The sequence below is a fragment of the Phytophthora parasitica genome (assembly GCF_000247585.1).
Source record: "Phytophthora parasitica INRA-310 unplaced genomic scaffold supercont2.28, whole genome shotgun sequence".
In the NCBI taxonomy this organism is placed as follows: Eukaryota; Oomycota; class Peronosporomycetes; order Peronosporales; family Peronosporaceae; genus Phytophthora; species Phytophthora nicotianae.
Genome location: NW_008649014.1, coordinates 134,964 through 154,018, shown reverse-complemented (window position 1 = coordinate 154,018; position 19,055 = coordinate 134,964). Strand labels below are relative to the sequence as shown.

Genomic DNA, 19,055 nt, shown 5'->3' with positions numbered 1-19,055 from the left:
GGGGGGGGGGGCAGAAACTGCCATTCAAACTTCCCTCAGCGATTTGGAGGCAGCGGCATACGTGCGCTCGATCCCCAACGAACACGCGCGTGCCAAGATTCGGCACCAGCCTAAGAAGAGGCGTGCCAAGTGGCACGTGCCTAGATCCCGGAAGCGCAGGTACCAGGTGAGGTGTGCAGTGACGAGGAGCGGCGTGGAGATTTACCACGCCAGGACATTCAAGGCTGTCAAGTTTCAAGCGCTTCAGAGCAGCCCAGAGGTGAAGCAGCAGTTGGAGAGTCTTCACGCCTGACGGATTAGCCCGTGGCTACTGCGGGCCAACTCCAGTGCCAGACCGTGCCGTGGCCTGCAAACGTCCAGAAGATTTTGTCGTGCAAGCGTAACAACGTGCAATTCCCAGATCTTGGGAGCGTCGACCGCTGCAGCTGCTTTGGGGATTGCTTCTGGGATACGTGCTCTAACGTGGCGTCAGCGTCGTTCTGCATCCCCAAGTATTGCAAGCTTGGGGCGGTCTGCAGCAACGCACCGCGGACGCTGGTCACGCTCAAGCTCTTCGAAACTGGACGAGTGGGACTTGGTGCCTACATGACAACTGCGCTCGACATTAGGGACGTGCTGGGTGAATACTGCGGGGAGCTAACGGAGTTCCTCGCAATGGTAGAAGGGCAGCCACCGCTCGCTGTGAAGCAGAACAGCGGCTACACGCTCTTGTACAACGCGAAGTCGGTCAACAACAACTTCGTGTACGTCGACGCCCTTCGCTGCGGCTCCATTACCCGCTTTATTTCGCATTCCTGCGAGCCGAACGCCGCATTCATCGAGCAGCAGACGCAAACGCTCGTTCGCGTGCTCGTCAAGATGATCAAGAGCGTCTCAGCTGGGGCCCACATCACCGTTCACTACCGTAATGAACGGTGGTTGACATGCGCCTGCGACCGATGCTGGAAGGGCTCCAGGGTGAAAGAAGAAACCGCCGACGAGGCGTAAGTTGAAGATGTTGGATCATACTCGCATGGAGGAGATAGTGCAAGGTGATAGCGACGTTAGCGTGGAATCAGATTGTCTTCTTGCGAAGTATTGTGCACGTGGGGGCTGAATCAGTCGCTGATCGCATAACAGCAGGTCATTTAAGGGCTCTGTGCCGGGAATGAAAAATGCCTCGCACTTAGGTCACAACCGCAGACAAGAACTAGGACTTCATACCCTCCAAGACTACGAACACAAAGCCATGAAGGCGCTGGAGCACCTGAATCTCTGTAACGGAAATATTCATTCATACCGCCTCCATTGCTGCAACCACCCGTCGCCGGCGTTCACATCCGGAGGTGTTGCGTCAATCCACTGACAGGGCTGGCCCGATGGCCCGGGGCATTCCTCCGAGAGTCGCGATGCCGTCCTCGCTACGCTTATGCCCCATGCGGCGGCTTACGAGGATACGTCGCCCTGCTCCATCCATGCGATCGGTTGCCCTCAGCGCGTAGACGAGATGAACGCATGCACCGAACTTGAAGCAGTAGTTGCAGAGGCACATCTCCTCCTCCGTCGATCTCTTCGCGCCTTCTACAACGATGCGCTTCGCAGGATAGCCGAAGATGTGCATGACGCCCTAATCGCCCGCGATTCTATCAGCTTCGATGTTTCGGAGGAGCAGCTTCTCGCGTACGAGCTCCACGACCCGACGGGTCAAAGTTGGGGCGGCCTCGGGCTCCATGCAAAAGGGACGCTGCCTGCTTGGTTCGTGCATGCAGCAGCCACGAAGCTCCTTCAGTAGAGTACCCATTTTCAAGCGCCGACGCAGCGTATAATCCCGTTTGAGCACCTTGTTAAACTGCTCAACGGGATTATTAGTAGTAGCAAAGCCACTAGGCGTTGAGAAGCACTACCATAGAGAGAAGTGTCTTCGCAGCCACTGCTCCTCGAGATACAGGCAGAACCCCACGAGCTCCGGGTACATCTTCCAGGTCGATAAAAGCTGGTCCCGCAGACATGAAAAAGCGATCTGGTCCCGCGCGAAGTGTAAATCGTATAGCCCTCCAACTATAGCAGAAGCCACGTGCGAGGGGAATTCTTTCAAACGCTTTTCCACGTTGGTCATGACGTGGTAGAAGCACATGAGGTATTCCGTGCTGGGGTTGTTCTGGAACACAGAGAACACAGCATTCCTCTGGCCTTGCTCAGCGTCTCCCATAACGAATCGTGGCATGAGCCTCAGCTGGGTGATCCACGAGAAGACACGGCTGAGAGCTGCAAGACAGCTCTCATATATGGGCTGCAGCCTCTGCGACACAATGAAAGAGCGCCACCAAATGAAAACTACGCGCTCGATCAGATATTCCAATGACGATCACTGGATACTCGGACGTGTTGAGTTTGAACGTAGCGTCCATGTGTAGGATGTAGCGCTCGGGGGAGGGGGGGGGCAACGTCAGCCTGCGCACCAGCGCCTTCGTAGTTAGGCCAACCACGAATGGCTCCTCGTCGGAGCCGTCGCCGACGATAGGCTTGCCCTTCTGGTCCATGTCCCAGGCAAACGTGAACACGTCGTGCTCGCCCTCACTCCAAGTGTATGTCCGGCTGTGGATCCATTCGGTTAGGTCGTCCAGCCGGGCGTAATTATCCAGCTCTCTCCTGGAGTAGTGGTTGCAGAAGTTCTGGACTTTGGCCAAGGGAGAAAGGTAATCCGCAGGAAGCTGGAACTTCCGAGCCATGGCGTGCTGGATGCGGAGAGGTCGCAAGCGCTGCTGAGCCAACTCTCGGCAAAAGTCTTTCTGTGTGCCGGACAGTCTAGCACGCTTGGGGGAGGAGGAGGCGGTGAAGTGCTCCCCCAAGTCGTATATGTAGGAGTCGCCACTGTCCATACATACGAGGACTTTGCCCCGCCACGAGCAGGTGACCTCGCTGCATGTCGACGACTCGCACTTCAGCAACTTGTACCTCATGCCGTGGTGCGAGCCGGCGCCACAAGCCGTACACGGCATCGCGTTGTTCTTCCCTGTGCTATGTCGTTTCATGTTACTCAGCAGCTCGTCAGCTTCATCGGTGCTGAGATCGCTTCCCACCACTCGCCAGGGCAGCTTCCGTGGCATCACTCCTCGCTTGGTTTCTCGGGAAATGGGGTTGTATAACTGACTGGCATCGGGCTCAGCCTCATTGGCTACAAGTCAAACTGGCTGTGCACGAACCAATTGGCTATAAGTCTAGCCGCCCACGCGTCATGGACGTGGCCGCTCCGCTCCTTCAACGCACGCGGTCGTGCCTTATATGCACGAAACGTGTGCTTTTCATGCATCATGTGGTGGTACCGGGCTATAGTGTGCTGAGAAGCATCTTCCTGTGGAAATCCACGTTCTTGGGTGCTGATCATGGTCTACAGGCGCCGAGACATATCTTCGTGAGGTTTTCCACCTTTGCGGTGCCGACTCAACAATTTTGTGTGGATTTCACTCGTTCTCTTGATGTCCGTATTGTTGCAACCCCCGGTGATATCGTCAACGATAGATCTCTTTATCTTATATTGGAACGGCTCATCGAGATCGTCAACGATAGATCTCTGATCTCAAACCGAAATGGCTCATCAAGATCTAGGTGAGCTCGCATTGTGTTAGCGTGGTCGAAAAATGTTCATCGGATGCTTCAGAATATTGTTACCAAGGTGTCGGGTTTCATGATGACGACTATAGTTGTCTGAACGGGGAGCAGGCTTGAAGTACCGCATGCTCGTGGTTTCTTCCGCTTGTATCTAGGTTTGGCTTCACGGCCAAATTTGATGCAAAATTTGCATGCTATGGCAAGTGCTGCAAACGATTCAGGGTGCCGTTCGGAGGTTTCTAAACCATAGTTGAAATCGTGTTCACGCTGGAATGGTGTCGTCAACGCCCGTGGCATGTCGCTACTTAAATACGTGTAGCTAGAAGCCGTTTGTCGGCGCTCGTTTCCTTTCGAGAAATGCAAATAATCACCATTCTCGGTTGGGAAATGACTTCTGTAAACTTCTAATAGCAGGCCATTCAATCTGATATGAGCATATCATACCTGTTTGCTTTTTAATGTGCATCGGACAGATATTTTCGTATCAAATTGGCGATATGTCGGCACTGGGCTTACGCACAAACCTAACAATTCGCCAGTTTTAGCGAGGGTCGGATAATTTAATAGAGGTAATACGAGAGAAATTGGGCCGATTTCCCTCAATTAATGGGGCCTGAGCATGCATGTCTGTCCAGGATGAGTCCAAATTGGTGACACTTACACATTAGTACACAATACCACTAAAGGTATTAGCTGTGTTTTTACTCAATCCTGAATAAGTGGATAGTATCAGTTTGAACAGGAAATGTAAATTGGTGGTTTCCAGGAAACACCGTGACTGAAAACTCTAACCAACTCAATCACTTTTTCTGCCTCCTCCTACACAAGTTCCTTCATCCTGAACGCCTTACCTCAATAATAATGTTAAATCATGGGAACCAACACATGTGTGCAAATCGCAGTTTTCATAAAAATAAAAATTACTTTGAATTACGCTATATTTTATTCGCTATCGCTGTCGAAGCCGCCATTGGCTTCGATGTCGTCGTCTGAGTCAACATTTCCGTCAGTTAGGCTACAGCTCTCCAATTCCACGACAATGCTACTATTTATCTGCTCGATTTCGATACTTGATGCTTCTCCCGCTGTCCTTTTGTCGCCCAAAATGTTAATCTTGTCAAAACCACTAATAATCGTTTCTTTTGGACAGATTGTCCCAGGATGTCGACACCCACTCGGCGATGCCAGCTCGACTCGGCGGCTTTAAAGTAAACGGCTTCTCTTTATGCTTTTTTCGGAGACGCCCGACTTCAATGTCGACGTTCTCTTGTATCAGCTCCTTGTGAAAACGGACAATCTCTCTCTGGATGTTTCTCGTTTTTTTCGCTTTTGCTCTCCTCTATGGTATTCTATAAGCTGAACTCAAAGTCGATTAACCCACAGAGCGCGAAAAGCAGCTTTTAGAGGCTTGTTCCACGATATGTCTGCTGGCTGGCAGATATACATGTAGCGTGGTGGTACCTTAAGAAGTACAACGTTGACAGGTGCCACATATTGCTCGACATCAGTGGCCCAGTGGCAAAAAGAATTTTAGAAATTTCACCGATAAAACTAAATTCCGCTAAGCACATCGGTTACCGTAAATTTGACAGTTGTGGCGCTCTTGCAAGGGTCGAATTTTGCGATTCCACTTAGTCGAACTGGATCCGTGACGCTGTTTGTCATTCTGGACGCGTTTTTCTTTAACCTTGGACGGAGCAATCTTGAACACCTGAAACGTTGGTAATTCGATACCTTCCCAGTCCACTAAGAGCATTGCCGTCGCTCGTGCCTTCTCTTTATTTCCACATTTCACCCAGACAGGTTTAACTCCACGTTCGGATTTAGTTTATTTCGGAATATTCTCGTAATTCACCGCTAAAATATATTGTCAGTGAAAAATTAAGTTCAGAAATGATAGCTTAAAAAATAAAATGATAAATCCATACCCGTTCGGCCTGCATTGTAATCTTGTACGCTGTTTTCTCCACAACCGTCTGTAAAACCTGCGTCCTGAACACTTTTGCAGCTTCATGGGAGTCATCTGGCGTCGTTTGTCCCTGTCGTGTGAAAGTTAGTGGCGTCGAAGAAATAGCTTAATCCATGTCGACGTTGCAGCGAATTTGTCTCCAAGTCCGACCTCAGAGGCAATGGCTTTAGCGTGGAACTGTAACATGAGACGGGAGACTGGGGCCCCTCCATCCTCAGAGACTTCAACCAAAGAACGATGGAAGCTTTGGTGTCCTTGCTAAGTTCAGTCACGTCGCCAAGACTGCGCAGCTTGAGATGATGTCCCCGGCCAGATTCACATGCAGCGCGTTGTTGCTGTCTGCTTCATCCACTTATTGTTTTTTTAGCCCGAACTTCATTGCCCTTTAACTCGCCACAGAAGTTTTAATGGTCTCATCAACGGTGCGACCGTCCTCGATGTATCTGAGGACATCACGTTTGTGAGCATATCCCACAGCGTGCGTTTCATTTCTTGCCTTTGTCATTTTTGCGAGGACGACCCATGATTCTCTTGGTTTGCTAGCGTGCTTTGAGGTCTGACTTCTTATGGAGTGTTGTTTTACCTGCACTGAGTCTAAAATTAAATGTGCTCTTTCGGTAATTAACAAAACCTCTTCAAGAAAATGGCTGGTTCTGCGTGGACCCTATGCAGCTGTCCCTTAGCAATCAACGTCGTTTATGACTACGACGATGCGGTACTCGTAAAAAGAATCGCCGACGAAAAAAAGTTCAATATTCCTGAAATTGATAGTCATGACACCCCTTCCATTGTTAAAAAGTAACCTTACAAAATAAGTTAAAAGAAAAAAAGCAATGTGTATTAATGCAGTTTTGTTACCCTTCGTCACAGACAACTGGAGCCTCGGTACTACCAACACCGTGGACACGGAAACGACCGGTAGCATCGCGTGGTCCGACCGGGACGATTCCAGCCCTCACGAATCCCTTGACAATCACTTCTTCTGGGATAGCACTCCACGCATCCGCAATGTTGCGGGAGATCAATGCCCGCTTTTCTTTAGGTGTGATCGGAAAGTCATTGTCAATGTGGTGTTGCAGATACAAAGATGTAAATAGTATTTCAATAGCAAGTTAGATCAGTATAACCAAAGCGAGCTAGAAAAAACAAACGCACCTCACTCGATCCTTGGATCTTTCATGACGGCAACATTCATGGGTTGAGTGATCCCAGTAATGCCTGACGGCACAAACTCAACTTTGGTGCAGCACTCTTGTTGAAGTACATAGCGTACAGTCGCCATCTTATGCGTCTTCAGACTATCCAACAGAGGGAGCCTGCAGCCGGTTACCGAGGGCTTCCACACCTGCCGTTGGAGTTCTACTTTGGGATGTTGAAGGGCTATTTCCAGTTACTCGAATTCTTGGATGTAGAAAATGACGATATCATGGAGGTCCTGCCCTCGCCTGCGTCGAACAGTGCCTCCGAGCCTTGTTTAAGGAGCTCAATGATGTAGAATCCGTCGCCAAGGCGCTTCAAGGTCGCGACGTGGTTTGCTGGATGTCCGACAGTGGTTTGACGAGCTTATTGCTCTAAAGCCACAGTTCGAGACACATCTCGGTACGTTAATGATAAGTTTTATTTTTTTGTATTGTAGCTCTAATGTTATTATCTATTATGTTTAAATAGGCTCTAGATCTGAAATCGTTCACAAACCTGACTTTGAGTCAGGGTGTGTTCGTGTTCTGAGGGGCCGACAGGACCGCCTGACGCGTGCGGAGAAAACTGCCCTTGGTCCTTTCGCAAAGCTGGCCGTCGACGCAACGGTGGAATCGGACGACGAAGATCTTTCGTTTGTTGAGCGACTTCGCAAGCGCCGCCGGATTGTCGAACCCTCTGTGTCCTACGAGCAGCTAAAGACGATTCCACCAACGTCTAACGTGGTGGAACGCTTTTTTAGTGTGGTGAGGGTGACATTTGGCCACCAAAGGCACGGGTTGCTACCTGCAACGCTGGAGATGGTCTTATTTCTCCGTGAGAACCGTGGTTATTGGGATTCAAGCACGGTCAACAGCATCAATTGATGTACATGTTTTTCAATGGAGAACTAAGATAATACATTTTAGTGGTCTCCATTACTCCGTTATTAATTTGCCGTCATCGTACAATGACATAATTTATTTGCTAGAGTATTGAGGAGATAACGCATAATGTATGTTGTCTACCTTTTGTCTACTAAATAAAAATGCCATATTCGGAGGCCCTGTTCTGAAGTGACCACTGGATAGCTGGCGCCGAGTTCTATGGATTGATGTGTGTGGTTTGCCCAAAACGGGTCGTTTGATTGACAAAACGCGTTACCCCTGGTGTCGTGCACTGTTAGAAGCCGACGGATATAGATGAGGTTTACCGCACACGTTTTGTTCTGGGAGAGCTTGGGAGCGTACTTGGCCAACATCAACAGCAAGCACTCCGTTGAAACACACAGCGACCTATTCTTTCGCATGTCGACAATCCAGTCGAATAGCCTAAATGTACCAGCAGGTATTTTGTAAATACATAAAAATTAAGAAGAAGAAATATGATACATACCTCTTCTCGAGAACCGGATGACGGATGCCAACTCCGTAACAAACCAATGGGTTCTGCTGAGCAGCATTTTCTATGTTTGTACGCTGCTTCTTCCATCGGTACAGTGTCGAACGATCAACAGAAAAATTTGCTGTTGCAGTAATAGATTCTGCTGCGCTGAGACACTCGATTACCTAGGCAAAAACTATTAAATATATATAATACAAGTAATAAGTATTTTAGTTTGTGTACCTGATGCTTCTTGCGATTCTTGTTGTTAGGTCTTCGTGGCATCTTAGAGCATCTCCAGCGGTTAGACTTATTTGCAAGTCCTATTGAGGCGGATGGGACCTCAATTGTTTTGAATAGAACTCCTGATTGCATCTTGTCTACAGCGGTTTGGACTCACAGCGCGACTTAACTTTTTTAGTCCAATCAAACTACGACACAAAAGATCTCTCTAAATACCGCATTACCAGAAATTCACGAAGGAGTGAAGCGCTGGTGACGTCAAGTATGGCCGACGACGACTCGGAAGAAGAGTACTATTTCACCTACATGTTACCTGAGGGAGGGGTGGACAACACGAGCGCAGTGCGGGGCAAACACGGCGGATCTACCAAAGGCAGGAGAGCAAATAAAGAGCGGGATCGAGAAATATGGGAGGATGGTTCTTTCGCTGCATAGTAAAAATTTTGTGACTCGTAGCTGGCGGGATTCTGGAAGAAGATAGATAGATGGAGATTTTGCTCCATTACAGCGACCTTCTTTACGGTGGCAACAACGAACCTGAGATGAGACTTCACCCCCAATCGAATGGACTGCAGTGCTTCCTTGATTCCCCTTAGATTTGGCGTTAGCCGCCTTTGCTGCTTTGCGGCCTTCTGGTCTCTCCACGGACGCGACATCACTTAACCTCGCTTGATCCCAATAGATGAGGCCGATGTGATCTTGTTGGTCCACTTGGGCTTGTCCTTGAGCTCTTTCCACGCCGCAAGAAACTCGAACGGCTGTTTGTGTCGCTCTTGGTAAACCTTCAACGCAGCGTCCAGATACATAGCGTCATTCCATCCTGAGCTCTCTCTACTGGTGACCTTTGCATATACACCACAGAACTTCGTTACTTCTGGCTGCAATTTCTTCCATCGTCCCATTATCGCGACCTCCGTTCGTGGATCCTTGTCTTCTGGTGTCTCGTTTTCCAGCCAATGGCTATACAAGCGACTGCTGAACGTGCTCTTCTTCTGTCCTGCACCACGCACTGCGTCCTCCGATACCTCCAGCCACGACAGGCAAAGCTGTATGGTCTCGCTCTCGCTCCACGCTAAGCCCTTCCCCATCGTACTGCAAGTTTCTGTTCTCTGAATATTTATATTCAGAGTTTTAGGGGCAATCGCGGACCGTCGAAGATCCTATATAAATAAATAAACTGTACCCATTCGGCCATTCGAACTTAGCATTTCATCATAAAGACTGTTTCGAGAGTCGGAATGTTTTGTTACCTGCCTAAAGTCTATTCAAAATTAGTGAATGTTGACCCAGTCGGTGAAAAGCGACATTCGCTCAACATCTCTAGAATGTTGACCCAGTCGGTGAAAAGCGACCTTCGCACAACATTCCTTATACCGAAGCTTGATTGGCTGAAAAATTGATTTTCACTTAGAAGTGGCAAGTTGCCCTCGGCCGCCTTGCTCAGCAACAAACTTACGTCCACTGGTCACGTCAAATAAACTACAGTAGTTAAACTGAACGCTAATACGCAAATATTCAGAGCTTCTCCGGGCACGGCACGGCATTAGTCAGTGAAGGTTTCCTTTCGTTAACCTGAGGTTTTATATAAAGTCCTTGGACCAGAATTATAGATCTTCCTGAAGTTAAAACTAATAATACCACCGACGGGTGGGGGCAATAAAACTTTACGATAGATTTATTTGCGCAACTTTTAGGATAAAACCATCGTTAGAGCCTACCGCTGGAGATGCTCTTAGCGCGCGAAAACTAAAATGGACGCGATGGCATTGTGGCGGAAAGTACCCCGTCCAGTGGCGGATTGTGGTTTTTATTAACAACGAAACTTTTTACATATTCAGCCCGTGGCCTACGGTATGATCTGCACATCGCTGTGACAAAACCATTCAAGCTGGTGGCTGCAGCGTTAATCTTCAAATTCGTAAAGCGCACTTTGTTTAGTACTCGTTATACCACCTTACGTACACATCTCGTCACCATTCAACTGTTTGCTTCACTTTGCTCCTCCTTCTATCTTGCATCATCGACCTAAGATAGCGAAGCAGGTTGGCGCGAGTGCAGTCCTTCTTTACCTTGCGTTAGGACTTCGCCACACTAGCATAGTCCCCTCCGATCGTCCATGTCAACCTACGTAGTGCAGGGCCTTGCCTACTTCGCAACGCACCCGCGTCTGTGGCTCTCGACGCTGTGTCCGCTACTTTTGACACTCATCGTGGCCATCACCTCCGTGGTCGTGCTCTTCTCCGTCGCTTTGGTGCCTCAAGCCGAGGGATTGGAGGATGCGGGTGTAGCCAAGTGGCTCTCATGGCTGCTGGCCGTCATGCTCGTACTGGTGGAGATCTTCCTCGTCACGCTCATCTACAACCTCGTCATCATGGGCTGCTACCAGGATAAGGTCTTCGAACAGGTTATGGTTGCACGCGGCTTCAAGGAGATGGTGGAAGATGAGGACCGTCACGCCGGTTGTGTCCGCGCCTGTCGCTCTTGTTGCCGTGTGAGTCTCTGGCTACGCCTCATACTGCTGATCGTGACACTTCCTCTTAATTTGATCCCGATCATCGGCTCCATCATCTACGCGTGGCTCAATGGCACCATCTTAGCCTGGGAGTATCATTTGCTCTACTTTGAGTTCAAGAACTTCAACTACGCTCAACAGAAAGCCTTCGTCAAAGAGCACAAAGTGCAGTACTCGTCCTTCGGCATGCAGGCACTACTCATGGAAATGATCCCAGGTGTCGGCTCGATCTTCGTGTTCACCAACACGGTGGGGGCGGCACTGATGGCTGCCCATTTTGAGGAGGAGGAGGAACGCGAGCGCACGGCACTGCAACATGGTGGCGTGCAGCCCAACTACGCCAACACCAACGCGTACAACCATGGCTACGTGCCGTCCGGAGGCATTGTCTAGTGTAGACCTCACTATCTATAAACGATAATGTGCCATATATCGAGGACGCACTCACGGCAGCCATTATGAGAGGGATGCAGCCATGTCTATCTCTGAAATTTCTCGCTGATGAAAAAGTATCCTTGTGGTTTTCCTCATTTTCAACTTTGCGAAGTCTCAACGCAACATGTCGACGTACGTAGCTCAGGGGCTCGCCTACTTCCTGTCACATCCGCCGCTGTGGAAGATGACCTTTTGTCCCGTAGTTTTGACGATTGTCGTGGGCATGACTACGGTCATTGTGCTGCTCGGTGCAGCGATGTATCCGCAGGAACAAGCGCTCTACGACGCTGGAGTGCCGGAAGGTCTGGCCTGGGTGCTGGCTATCATGTTGTGTCTCGTGGAGAGCTTCGTGATCGTCATGATTTACAGCTTGATCTGCCTTGCCTGCTACCAGGACAAGATATTCGAGTACGTAATGCGCGAACAAGGGCACACCGAGCTCGTGGCCAACAAGCGCAAGCATGCGTCATGTATCCGTATCTGCACAAGTTGCTGTCGCGTGAGTGTGCTACTGCGTCTCGGTCTGCTGGTGGTCTCGGTGCCTTTAAACGTTGTGCCTGTGGTAGGCAACACCATGTACGCGTGGCTGAACGGCCAGATCGTGGCGTGGGAGTATCATTTCTTCTACTTCGAGCTCAAGAACTACAGTTTCGAACAGCAGCAAGCGCTCATTGACGAACGTAGTATGCAATACAGACTCTTTGGCATGCAAGCGTTGCTGCTGGAGATGGTGCCAGGTATCGGAGCAGTCTTCATGTTCGCCAATACCGTCGGCGCCGCTTTATTCGCTTCCAGTATCGAGAGGGAGGAAGCCGCCAAGCAACCGCCGGTTCAGACAGAAGAGCCCGACTTGTATCGCTCTCTCGTGTAGAATGTAGCTCCACAAGTTTCTTGACTCAAATAAGAAATCCATCTTCATCCAAGTCCAGTATCCATTATCCATATTATCTCGTACAAATTTCACAATTCACAATTATCATTCGACTAAAATCTCAATATGTCGACTTATCCGCTGCGAGGCGTCCTCTACTTCCTGGGAGACCAGCGTCTCTGGCGCTTGTCCGTGTGCCCCGTGCTGCTGACAATGGCCGTGGCGTTGGGCGTGGCCATCACGCTCTTCACCTTGACGCTGCATCGGCAAGAAGAGGCTCTTTATAACGCCGGACTCTCCACGTTCTTCGCGTGGCTCATAGCTGTGATCTTCGTGATCATAGAAGTCTTCATCGTCACCCTCATCTACGGCCTCGTTACGCTTGAATGGTACAAGGACAAGATCTTTGCACACGTCATGATCGAGCGTGGTTACCGTGAGCTGGTGGAGAACGAGGAGCGCCACTCGCCATTCCTGCGGGTGATGACTTCCTGCTGTCGTGTGAGCATCTTGCTACGGCTGGGGCTGCTGGTGATCACACTACCGCTTAATATGATTCCTGTGCTGGGTAACCTCACGTATGCATGGCTCAATGGCACGCTCATGGCCTGGGAGGCGCACTTGTACTACTTCGAGATGAAGGCGTTCGATTTTGACCAGCAAAAGGAAATTATTGCCGATCGGAAGCTTCAGTACTCGGCGTTTGGCATGCAGGCGATGCTCCTGGAGATGATCCCCATTGCCGGCGCGATTTTCATGTTCACGAATGCTGCAGGCGCCGCGTTGTTCGCTGCTAGTATTGAGAAGGACCTGGAAAAGCAGGAGCGTCGAAAGAACAGCAAATGGCACTGGGGTGGCAAGGACAAGGAAACCAAGAAAAGCCTCGAGGTGGACAAAGTGCCACTTGTCAACAAACTCGGCGCGTATGTCCCGCCGTATGGCAGCACCTCGAAGTAAAGTTGTATAGTCTGATTGAATGAGTTTCTACGAGTAGTATGCAACCAGAACGCAAGCTAGCTATGCACGATAATACTCGCTACACTCGAAGTTGATAGTTCTATCGTTCAGGTTGTCTATGCTTACATATTTTAGTCAGCAGCTCTACATGTACATACCAAGAATGATTGCCGTCCCGTCATCAGTAGCGCACACCAGCATCACTGGTAATGAACGGAAGTATCATCAACATGATGCTTGAGTCTACTAGCCATAGCACCACTCGAGTTCGATGTCTCCTTCCACACGTCATTCACTAATCAACCAGCACGTGATCGTCCCCAGTCTTGCGCGCTGCTATGACTTTGTTTGCATTGCAAGGTGTCAAATACTTCCTGCTCCACCCAGCACTGTGGAAGGAAGTGACATTTCCCCTCATCCTCACAATTGCGTTCGGGGTGGTAACAGCGTTCTTCTTGTTCTCACACACGCTATCTCGTCAAAAAGACTGGCTGGATGACAAAGATGTACCGAAGCAACTTGCCGAGATACTAGGGCTGTCCATCGTCGTGACGGAAATCTTCGTGTCCACCGTTGCCTACGGCATCGTGTGCGTCGATTATTTCCAGGACAAGATCTTCGTCTTCGTCTTGAGAGACCGCGGCTTCGGATCGTTGCTGGAAGGCCATGAGCGCCGCTCAACTGCCGTGAAAGTATGCACGTCATATTTTCTGTCTCGCAGCGTACTCGGCGTTATCTCATTACCATTGCATTTGGTCCCGATCCTCGGCAGCCTCGTGTACGCGTGGCTGCATGGTAGTGTCTTGGCGTGGGAGCAGCATCTCTTCTACTTCGAGATCAAGGGCTTCGGTTTGCTTCAGCAACAGCACTGGGTGCGGTGTTACAAGGTGCAGTACTCAAGCTTCGGCATGCAGGCGCTGCTGCTTCATACGATCCCGTGTGCCGGCCCGTTCTTCATGTTCACGAATGCATGCGGAGCTGCGCTCCTGGCCGAAGAGCTAGAGCGCATCGACAGCAGCGACAAGCGGGCCGATGAAGAGAAGACATTGATCGGGAGTAGCGACAGCAGCGACTTCGACTACGACACGGTCTAGCGTAGCATAGGAAGTGGGGCGGAACGTTCACAGCAACTTGTAAATCTGTGACGTGTGCAAAAGATCTGATTCTGACGTACATATCAGCTGCTTCAGGATTGCTCCGCTCGTGGGTACAAAATCATTTGAGGAGCGTCATCAATACTGGTTGCCTGTATCAATTTGATCCCCTGTCTCTCGGGTCTCCACTCATTTGGGCTGCTACTCATCAGCCATTTCCCAATTGGATATTTGTCGTGCATCTGCGTCGGAATCTCGATTTTGTAGCAATGCCGTTCTACGCTCTCAAGGGCGTGAAGTTCTTCATCGGCCACCCGCATCTGTGGAAGCAGGCGGCGTTCCCACTGCTGCTGACGCTGGCCTTCAGTATCTTCTCGGTCTTCCTGCTCTTTGCCTGGACGCTTCGACCGCAGGAGAACTGGATGGCTGAGAAGGGTCTGCCTTCGGTGCTCTCGTGGATCTTCGCAGTCATCTTCGTCATCGTGGAGATCTTCCTGGTCACGCTGCTGTACGCATTCATTGTGCTTGAGTACTTCAAGGACAAGATCTTCGCTTATGTGCTGCGCGAAAAGGGCTACGCTGCCCTCGTGGACCGCGAATCTCAGGAGTCCGCCGTCGTGCGTGTGTGCTCGGCGTTCTTCCGCCTGGACGCCATTTTCCACGTCATCCTACTCATTGTGTCGCTGCCGCTGCACCTGATCCCTGTCATTGGTAGCATTGTCTATGCGTGGCTGCACAGCACCTTCATGGCCTGGGAGTCACATCTGTACTACTTCGACCTCAAGGGCCTGGGCTTCAAGCAGCAGCAGCGCTGGATCAGCCAGCGTAAGTTCCAATACACGAGCTTTGGCTTCCAGATGCTGTTGCTGCAAATGATCCCGCTTGTTGGCCCGCTCTTCATCTTCTCCAACACATGCGGAGCCGCGCTGCTGGCCATCAAGATGGAGCGCGAGGGCGGCGACAAGTGGGTTGACGAGGAGGACGACGAGGCTCTGCTTTCAGGCAAGAAGACTGGCGTCTACGGCACGGTCTAAGCGGCGGACGAAGTGTAAAAATGTAGGGGTACTCGTGAGTAGGGAGCAGTTAAGTGCCAACAAAAATATGACCTCCTCAATCTCTAAAGTATGATGCAACCTTCACGCTTTTCAACGAAATGCTGTCATCCCAACATGCATGACCTGTTGCAACTTGTAACCCTGCAAGAAGGTGTTCTCAGAGCACTGTTCTCATCAGAAATTCGATCCTTAACAAGTCAATAGCAATCTTCCAGCATTCCAGTGGAAGTTCCAGGATACTGACACCACTACGATTGGTTGAAATAAAAATCGCTTTCAGCCAATACATGAACTGATAAATGATTTTTGCTGGCCAATCGTCCCGTGTGGAAATGTACCCACACCCTAAAAAAATAGTCCTGCTTTTTTCTGCTCATGTGGTCCCTGGTTGATGTGACGCAGCCAAATCGGATGATTGAGTTGGGAATACAGTACCACCGCTCGGCCAACACAACAGTGACTGCATTTCGTAAAGCTACTCGCTTTATATCCGTGAGAATCCACTGTGTTGATAGCATATGCCAGTCCGAATAGGCCGACGCCTGTTGTGAGTCACAAGTTGTGACATCCGACCAAGAATCTTGGAGAAGCTAGGATATCAAAATTGGCGCCTTTCAATTCGTGCGCCGATTGGTCCATTTAATTTCGAAGCCATTTTTCCCTCGGATTTTTGCCAATCAGCATGCTGATCAAATCTGCAGCTGTCACCCATCCCACCTTCGCTTGAAGGTGTCGCGCCATACTGAAAACAAGTCGGAGCGAAAAGATTGCCCGATCCTCACCCACGTGCGTCCAGCAGCGTCGGGCAACGCCGCATATCACTTTCGATTTTGCTCCGTGAGAAGAAGTCCCCGCCCAACAAACTAAGCAAAAATGCCGATTACCTGCGGAGATATCCCTCGCCTGATCTGCTCGGTCATCATCCCGCCCGTCGGTGTGTTCTTCCAGGTCGGCTGCACCAAGGACCTGGCCATCAACTGCCTGCTCACCGTTCTCGGGTGCGTAATACTAGGACTTGCCAGTTGACTTCCTGCAAGCATTTCTCTAACTTTTCGTTCCGCTTTGCGCCGCCAACAGCTACATCCCCGGTGTCATCCACGCTGTCTACATTTTGATCAAGGAATAGAGCAGCGCCACATTGAAATAAAAGATGTGGCGCTGTGTTCTCTATGAGTCCACGGCAAGTGGCAAGGCTTCTTCAGTCGACGCAGAATAGCAGAGATACGGCGTCGACGTGGATACCAGATAGATACTTCGCGAAAGAGTTCGCGTCTTCCCTCTCGTACAGTGGCGTGTGGATTCTCAACGGTTTCTTTCAGTTTGTCGCTGCGGTTGGGACACTTTGCACATTGAAGAGGAGTGAAATGCTCTCGTACAATGGCAACTGTGTTGTTGGCTGTGGTGGCTGATTGTGCAGTCGCAGTTGGAGATCGCACACGTACATTGAAGAGGAGAGTAGATAACGGCTACACCGATGTTTTTGTTTTTATTCGAGGAGATCTGCCACTTGTAGTGGGCCAAAGTTAATATAGAGATCGATATCGATCGATCTTTCTTTTTTTTTTTTGTCTTTCGCCAGTTGTGCCAAATCAGTTGCCGTCAATGATTCAACAAAATTGCAGTGATGAAAAGATCTTTTCTGCCACTGTTGAAGTTTTTGCCAAGAGCTCAGAAGCTGCTGCAACAATGGGCCACGCTGTGGACGACGCGGATATTTGGTTTGAGGGCGACGAGCACCGTTCGTCCTCCAGCGCCTCGGGTTTCGATTGGGACAAGACTGCGCGCTTGATCTGCGCCGTGTTGCTGCCACCGCTCGGGGTGTTTCTGCAAACGGGCTGCAACAAGGACCTGGCGATCAATGGGCTACTGACGCTGTTCGGGTGCGTGGTGCAATAGCAATTGGACTAAATCTGATGGAGTGAAGATGCTAACGTTTTCAATGGCGTTTGACCAGCTACGTGCCTGGAATCATCCACGCCGTCTACGTCATATGCGTGAGTTAGCGCCAACGTCCAAGGAAGGCGAAGGCCGCCAGCAATAAGAGATGGAGCGTGAAGTTAAAGCGTTGAAGTTTGCCTTTTCATTTTGAAACGTTCTAAAAGCCACACAGACAGTTTGCTAGCTTCTTCTTGACTTCTTGGATGATCGTCTCAGCACGGGAATCTAGCTCACTCCACATACTCAAAACGGACGCAGGGCCAACGATAGAAGCGACAGCATAGACTTGGTCTCCCTCTGTGTCATCTAGACTCAAATTAGAGACGTAGAGCAGTAGAGAGCCACCTCCAGAGGCATTCACCTCTCGCACCAGTCGCTTAGTCAACTCGTTCATGTCCACATGATGGTGGTGACGAAGCATCGTCTCGTCCAATGTCGACGTAGGGCACGTGAGGCGGAATGCGATCGTCGAGGCCTCAGCAGAAACTGCCAGCGTTTCAAACCGCTCGTCAGCTTGAAGCTTTGCAGTACAAGCAACACGACTCGACTCATTCTCTTCCAACTGGTCTGTAGATCTTGACAAACACGTCTCAAGACTCTCGAGAGCTTGAGCTTCGTCAAACTGCTCTCCATCACTACTGCGGCTACTGAAGCCGATCACAACAAACTGCGTCTTTGGAGTCGATTGCCAAACTCCAGCGTTCTCGACCTCCAGTCGCCGCTTGCCGCTCAACTGTACCACAAAGCGGTACTTTGGCAACTCGCTAATGTACATGACTCCTTTAGCACGCAGCGTTCCGTGAGGCAAGTGATGCTGAATCCAGTCGTGCACTGCTGCAAGCGGAGTCGGTTCCGTCCGCTCGAATGCCACTGAGGAAAACGCTTGCGAAGGAGGCACCTCATTTAAGGCCACTTCCGATCTTCTCTCCACTCGCAGACGACTTGATGCAGGCGTCACGGCGCCATTTAACGCACTTAAGCCCGTGTTCCATTGCGCTTGCACCTTCTCATGACTCACTCCGCCATTGAAAACATCTTCAGGCGGGGCGATATCCAACACATGTGGCAAGTACACTTGACCGTGATCCGTCTCGTACACTCGAGCGCTAGGCGCATATTTCTCGATAACCTGCCGCGCAGTCTTCAGCTTGGTTTCGTCCAGCAAGTCCACCTTGTTGAGCAGCACCACATCAGCGCATCGTAGCTGTCGCACAGCCACGGCACAGGGCTCCACCCCATGCAGAGCATCTTGGGCCACTGCATCTCCGTCCACCACTGTTACTACCGAGTCCAGTCGAGCTCATGTCATCTTGCCGAATTTCTCCTGCACGGCCGCGACCAATTGTGTGGGATCTGTTGTGCCACTGGTTTCCATAACGAGGTAGTCCACATGACCTAGTGCTGCAGCGTCGTCGTCCTCGTTGAGCACCTGCCACACGGCGTCTTTAAACGCATCCAAGCTGCTATTCGGGTCTGCTTTAAGCTCGAAGAGCTTGTTGCCGTTGCCCGCTAGCTGATTGGCCACCAGCAGCGCGTCCACGTTGATAGCGGCCAGGTCGCTAACTGCACAGGCCACGCGAAGGTTCAGCTTGTGCTGCAGAACGTGCTGAAGCAGCGACGTCTTGCCCGCACCCAGGAAACCGGTGACGATGGTCACTGGCAGGCGACGCTTCTGCGCATTGCGAGCTAGCAATTGGCGCTCGGCGCCGAGGCACAGGTTCACGCGGGCCGCAGCCAACTCTAGATCCGCCGCCGTCGGCATGCCTAGCTTTTTGAGAAGCAGTGTCGCGATCTGATTGGTCAGAAACACACTTTGATTCTAGAAGTCTTTTTT

At 50.5% G+C, this 19,055-nt stretch overlaps 15 protein-coding genes across 15 annotated transcripts in view; 8 read left to right on the top strand and 7 right to left on the bottom strand.

Annotated features, from left to right (window-relative positions):
* The window catches only part of PPTG_12188 (hypothetical protein), a gene marked incomplete at its 3' end in the record, with an annotated part of 1,823 nt that extends 836 nt beyond the window's left edge, over positions 1-987 (top strand). The window contains exons 2-3 of the mRNA XM_008907887.1: positions 15-166; positions 301-987. Coding sequence (XP_008906135.1) covers positions 15-166; positions 301-987 — 839 coding nt within the window. The remainder of the gene's footprint in view (positions 1-14; positions 167-300) is intronic.
* A 346-nt stretch (positions 988-1,333) lies between these two features.
* PPTG_12187 (hypothetical protein) lies at positions 1,334-3,086 on the bottom strand (the record flags this gene model as incomplete). The annotated part of the gene is made up of 4 exons (XM_008907886.1): positions 1,334-1,606; positions 1,664-1,879; positions 1,940-2,278; positions 2,349-3,086. The coding sequence occupies 4 exons, from the start codon at positions 3,084-3,086 to the stop codon at positions 1,334-1,336; spliced, it is 1,566 nt and encodes a 521-aa protein (XP_008906134.1).
* A 1,444-nt stretch (positions 3,087-4,530) lies between these two features.
* On the bottom strand, positions 4,531-5,344 carry PPTG_23010 (hypothetical protein; the record flags this gene model as incomplete). Its single annotated transcript, XM_008907885.1, has 2 exons — positions 4,531-4,577; positions 5,167-5,344. The coding sequence occupies 2 exons, from the start codon at positions 5,342-5,344 to the stop codon at positions 4,531-4,533; spliced, it is 225 nt and encodes a 74-aa protein (XP_008906133.1).
* Positions 5,345-5,942: 598 nt separating this feature from the next.
* On the bottom strand, positions 5,943-6,839 carry PPTG_23009 (hypothetical protein; the record flags this gene model as incomplete). Its single annotated transcript, XM_008907884.1, has 3 exons — positions 5,943-6,000; positions 6,416-6,550; positions 6,718-6,839. The coding sequence occupies 3 exons, from the start codon at positions 6,837-6,839 to the stop codon at positions 5,943-5,945; spliced, it is 315 nt and encodes a 104-aa protein (XP_008906132.1).
* Positions 6,840-6,842: 3 nt separating this feature from the next.
* Positions 6,843-7,620, top strand: PPTG_12186 (hypothetical protein; the record flags this gene model as incomplete). Its single annotated transcript, XM_008907883.1, has 3 exons — positions 6,843-6,989; positions 7,108-7,156; positions 7,226-7,620. The coding sequence occupies 3 exons, from the start codon at positions 6,843-6,845 to the stop codon at positions 7,618-7,620; spliced, it is 591 nt and encodes a 196-aa protein (XP_008906131.1).
* Positions 7,621-7,893: 273 nt separating this feature from the next.
* Positions 7,894-8,401, bottom strand: PPTG_23008 (hypothetical protein; the record flags this gene model as incomplete). The annotated part of the gene is made up of 4 exons (XM_008907882.1): positions 7,894-7,912; positions 7,954-8,064; positions 8,129-8,301; positions 8,360-8,401. 4 exons carry the CDS (start codon positions 8,399-8,401, stop codon positions 7,894-7,896), a joined length of 345 nt encoding a protein of 114 aa, XP_008906130.1.
* Positions 8,402-9,018: 617 nt separating this feature from the next.
* Positions 9,019-9,447, bottom strand: PPTG_12185 (hypothetical protein; the record flags this gene model as incomplete). The annotated part of the gene is made up of 1 exon (XM_008907881.1): positions 9,019-9,447. One exon carries the CDS (start codon positions 9,445-9,447, stop codon positions 9,019-9,021), a length of 429 nt encoding a protein of 142 aa, XP_008906129.1.
* Positions 9,448-10,475: 1,028 nt separating this feature from the next.
* Positions 10,476-12,177, top strand: PPTG_23007 (hypothetical protein; the record flags this gene model as incomplete). Its single annotated transcript, XM_008907880.1, has 2 exons — positions 10,476-11,258; positions 11,419-12,177. The coding sequence occupies 2 exons, from the start codon at positions 10,476-10,478 to the stop codon at positions 12,175-12,177; spliced, it is 1,542 nt and encodes a 513-aa protein (XP_008906128.1).
* Positions 12,178-12,303: 126 nt separating this feature from the next.
* On the top strand, positions 12,304-13,134 carry PPTG_12182 (hypothetical protein; the record flags this gene model as incomplete). The annotated part of the gene is made up of 1 exon (XM_008907879.1): positions 12,304-13,134. The coding sequence occupies one exon, from the start codon at positions 12,304-12,306 to the stop codon at positions 13,132-13,134; it is 831 nt and encodes a 276-aa protein (XP_008906127.1).
* A 338-nt stretch (positions 13,135-13,472) lies between these two features.
* On the top strand, positions 13,473-14,228 carry PPTG_12181 (hypothetical protein; the record flags this gene model as incomplete). Its single annotated transcript, XM_008907878.1, has 1 exon — positions 13,473-14,228. The coding sequence occupies one exon, from the start codon at positions 13,473-13,475 to the stop codon at positions 14,226-14,228; it is 756 nt and encodes a 251-aa protein (XP_008906126.1).
* A 269-nt stretch (positions 14,229-14,497) lies between these two features.
* Positions 14,498-15,262, top strand: PPTG_12180 (hypothetical protein; the record flags this gene model as incomplete). Its single annotated transcript, XM_008907877.1, has 1 exon — positions 14,498-15,262. One exon carries the CDS (start codon positions 14,498-14,500, stop codon positions 15,260-15,262), a length of 765 nt encoding a protein of 254 aa, XP_008906125.1.
* An 894-nt stretch (positions 15,263-16,156) lies between these two features.
* PPTG_12179 (protein Ric1) lies at positions 16,157-16,409 on the top strand (the record flags this gene model as incomplete). The annotated part of the gene is made up of 2 exons (XM_008907876.1): positions 16,157-16,281; positions 16,361-16,409. The coding sequence occupies 2 exons, from the start codon at positions 16,157-16,159 to the stop codon at positions 16,407-16,409; spliced, it is 174 nt and encodes a 57-aa protein (XP_008906124.1).
* A 476-nt stretch (positions 16,410-16,885) lies between these two features.
* PPTG_12178 (hypothetical protein) lies at positions 16,886-17,286 on the top strand (the record flags this gene model as incomplete). The annotated part of the gene is made up of 2 exons (XM_008907875.1): positions 16,886-17,163; positions 17,238-17,286. 2 exons carry the CDS (start codon positions 16,886-16,888, stop codon positions 17,284-17,286), a joined length of 327 nt encoding a protein of 108 aa, XP_008906123.1.
* Positions 17,287-17,378: 92 nt separating this feature from the next.
* On the bottom strand, positions 17,379-17,996 carry PPTG_12177 (hypothetical protein; the record flags this gene model as incomplete). Its single annotated transcript, XM_008907874.1, has 1 exon — positions 17,379-17,996. One exon carries the CDS (start codon positions 17,994-17,996, stop codon positions 17,379-17,381), a length of 618 nt encoding a protein of 205 aa, XP_008906122.1.
* A 525-nt stretch (positions 17,997-18,521) lies between these two features.
* Positions 18,522-18,983, bottom strand: PPTG_12176 (hypothetical protein; the record flags this gene model as incomplete). Its single annotated transcript, XM_008907873.1, has 1 exon — positions 18,522-18,983. The coding sequence occupies one exon, from the start codon at positions 18,981-18,983 to the stop codon at positions 18,522-18,524; it is 462 nt and encodes a 153-aa protein (XP_008906121.1).
* Positions 18,984-19,055: the final 72 nt, after the last annotated feature.